Source organism: Microtus ochrogaster, chromosome 16 (assembly GCF_000317375.1).
Source record: "Microtus ochrogaster isolate Prairie Vole_2 chromosome 16, MicOch1.0, whole genome shotgun sequence".
NCBI classification, from domain to species: Eukaryota; Metazoa; Chordata; class Mammalia; order Rodentia; family Cricetidae; genus Microtus; species Microtus ochrogaster.
The window spans coordinates 10,779,972-10,783,511 of NC_022018.1; the positions used below are offsets into that span (position 1 = coordinate 10,779,972).

The 3,540-nt window shown below is 50.7% G+C and overlaps 1 protein-coding gene across 1 annotated transcript in view; it reads left to right on the forward strand.

Annotated features, from left to right (window-relative positions):
• Window positions 1-1,875: 1,875 nt before the first annotated feature.
• Window positions 1,876-3,540, forward strand: part of Epcam (epithelial cell adhesion molecule) — a 15,751-nt gene continuing 14,086 nt past the window's right edge. The window contains exon 1 of the mRNA XM_005354715.3: window positions 1,876-2,057. Within this exon, the coding sequence (XP_005354772.1) occupies window positions 1,982-2,057 (76 nt within the window). The 5' untranslated portion in view covers window positions 1,876-1,981. The remainder of the gene's footprint in view (window positions 2,058-3,540) is intronic.

The following is a 3,540-nucleotide window of genomic DNA, read 5'->3' on the forward strand; positions in this document are numbered from 1 at the left end:
CTCTCTCCCTCTCCTCTTCCCTGTGGTGTCTGAGATCTTCCCCTGATGCTTCCTGTCTCTCTCGAGATATTTTCTGCCTTTAAAATCTTTAATTGGCAGAGAAAAAAGGAGCCGATCAAGACCCCTAGCAGCAAGTTTTTAATCCACTGAGCCATCCTTCCTGCCCCTAAGGCATTCTCATTCTGGAAGAGATAGCTCACAGGAGGCTAAGGATGGTGTACACCTGTGCTCCCAGCACTTGAGAAGTGGATGCAGGAGCATCAAAAGCTGAAGGTTATCCTTAGCCGCATAGTAAGCTTCCTCGGGACTATATATACTCCTGTCACGAAAACAACAGCCTTTACTCCTAGCAGAGGCAAACGGATTGCCGGCCGAGGAAGGAGGATAGCTTGGAGTTGCTAAAGGACAGCCAGGGCTGGCCACAAAGAGACCCTATCTCAAAAAAATGAGGCGGGGCGGGGTGGAGCTGAGATGGCTCGGTGGCTGAGAGAGCTGGTTGCACTCAGTTTCACGGCCGGTGGCTGAGAGAGCTGGTTGCACTCAGTTTCACGGCCGTGTGTAACTCCAGTTCCAGAGGATCTCTGATGTGTTCTGACCTCTGTGGGCACCCGGCACACAGGTGATGCACATAGATTCTTGCAGGAAAATCGCTCATACACACACAAAAAATTAGTAAATCTACACATTTCCAATTCTACTTTATTAGAAAAGAAATTTGAATTTTGAGAATGATTTTAGGACTCTATTTGGGTATGAAATCCCACAAATATATTCGTGTTAAAAGTTATGTATTTTGGTATGCGTATGTGCTTGCCTGAGGGTAACTCTGCTGTGCCAGCAGAGGTCAGAAAAGGGCAGCCAGTCCCCTGGAAAGAGGATACAGATGGCTGTGAGCCATTATATGGGCACTGAGTAGCAAACTCGGGTCTTGTGCAAGATTCTAGGCATTCACTCTCCCAACTGAGACACATCTTCAGCTCACACATTAGCACTTCAATAGTTAATAAAATCGTCAGGTCATCACAATTATTTTAAGACTGTAAAAAAGAGTCTTAAAATGTTTTTGACTTCATTTCCAATTAAATAAACTGTCCTTTGTTTCTAAGACGTTCCCTAAATTTTCAAAAAAAAAATGGTTTTATCAGCACTGTACTTTTTCATATGTATAGGAGACCGTGACTCTGAAAAAGAGCAAGGAGGGTTATATGGTAGGGCTCGAGCGAGGGACAAGAAGGGGGAAATGACGTAATCCTACCATAATTTCAAACCATAAAAGAAATCATTTTAAATCTATAATAATAAAAACTGAAGCACTTTGGTTTCAAGGACGTATCGGGCTGAAGAGATGGCTGGAGAGATGGTTAGGCGGTTAAGAGCACTTTTGCTCTAGCAGATGACCCCGTTCTACTCCAGGTACTCCCAAGGTGGCTCGCAGCCATCCTCAACTCCAGTTCTTGGAGATTCTGAGCCCTCATCTGACTTCCGCGGGCACCAGGCAAGCACGTGGTGCGCATACATGTGGGCAAAACATTCGTACACATAACATAAACTTTGAAAGAGTTTGAATAAGTCTTGGAAAGTAAACTGCCAGGCGTAGCGCAAAGACAAGGCGGTGTTCGTTATTATTGTCTTTCGGTCCGGGAAGCTCTCGGTTTGACTTGCTATCTCTTTCGCCTTCACGTCCAGTCTCGTCATCCCGTCCGCGACATCCGGTCCTTCCAGGGTACTCGGGCTTGTCCCCGCCTCGCGTCCCACGCTGCAGCGCCCGGGCGGCTCACGCCTGGGGAGGGGGGCGGGGAGTGGGGCGGGTGACTCACCGCGGGGCGGGGCGGGGCCAGGGGGCAGCAAGGCCGCAGGTGGCTCCCCGCCCCGCCGCGCTGCCAGAGCGCTCAGTCCCTCGGCCGCTGCGCAGCGCGTCTGTCCGTCCCCGGAGCCGCTCCGTGCCGCAGTCCCCGCGAGTCCCCGCCGCTCCGCGCGCAGCATGGCGCCCCCCCAGGCCCGAGCCTTCGGGCTCCTGCTCGCGGTGGTCACGGCGACGCTGGCCGCGGCTCAGCAAGGTAATTGTGAGGCGGGGACCTGCAGCGGAGGTGTGGGGGTTCTGTCGGGCCGGGGATGGGGAGGGGACCTCCGGGTGGCCCCGAGACCCGACGGCGCGGGCCGAACTTACGCTCGGATGAGGCAGAGCTGCGGGGTACCAGGTGGGGACGTGGGACCTGGGGCCAGGGTGACGGAACGGGAACGGCCACCGGTGGCCCGGGGTCTAGCGGCTCCAACTTGGGGTTCCAGGTCCCAAAGCGCGGGCCTTTGTCGCTGCGACCCGCCGGTTCTCCCTCCTTCCTCCCGTACCTGCGGCGGTCCCCGGATGTGGGCCCCGGGAGGGGACAGGTAGCTCCCCAGAGGCCGCTATGCACCTGCGCGTCGGAGGCGGGCCTGCTGGGACTTACCTGCCGGAGGTGTGTTTTTCCTTTTCTAAGAACCATGACTAATGTTTATTGTAGGGAGGATAGATATAAACTGTAAGGATCTTTTTAAAAATCCAAAATCTTTCCACTCTTAAGAATTCCCTCGTTAAAAATTGTCCATATTCGTGGTTTCGGAATACAAGTAGATTGATATCGTGATCCAGCATTCATAAAGGAAGTTTTCCACTTCCTTTTGTCTTTTATTTGTGTGTGTGTGTGTGTGTGTGTGTGTGTGTGTGTGTGTGTGTGTGTGTGTGTGTATGCGCGCATGGAGTCAGACAACTTGGGAGCCAGTTCCTTCCACCACGTCTGTCCTGGGGCCCAAATTCAGTTGGTCATGGGCCTTTATCTCCTGGGCTTCCGCGTTGCCCTCGCTTTTTTTTATTTCTTACGAACTGTACTTAAACTGTGAGTGGACGACCTGTAGAGAGAAGGACATGGCGTTTGATCCTAGTTGTTCTTACTATAGAGCTGACTGTGACTTATGATTTATTTCTAAAATGATGTCTGGAAACGGAGACAATTGAACAAAGCACGCTGGAAAGAATTCTTCCTTTGGTTTCTTCCTAGTTTTTAAATTAAATATAGTTTAGCTTTGTTTCCTGAAAAGGATTTCGTTCTCTACCAACAGAGGTGGCCTATATCCACTAATTACACTTTAAGTAACACAGTTTGATCAATTTATATTTTTCTAACTTCAATCTGGGACTAAATTGTAGATTGAGGACTGGACTGTAGAGTACTGGCTTGGCAGACCCTGGGCTTGATCCCTAACACCCCACAAGCCAGGTGTGTGTGTACCTGTAACCCCTATCACTTAAGGGGGAGCAGGAGCATCAGCAAGTTCAAGGTCATCTTTAGCCTGGCAAGGTGATGGGGTCTAGCCTGGGCTATAGGAGACCCTGTTTAATAAAGAAAAAAATTGAATAGAAACCTATTGGGCCCCAAAGCAGGCTTTCCTTAAGAAAACTGGGTAAGGGAGGGATAAGAGGGGAGGGTCCATAGATCTCAGTCTGGGAACTGAAAAGTTAAAGGAACGACCCGGTGTAAGGAAAGGAAGCTTGGTGGTGGGGTGCAC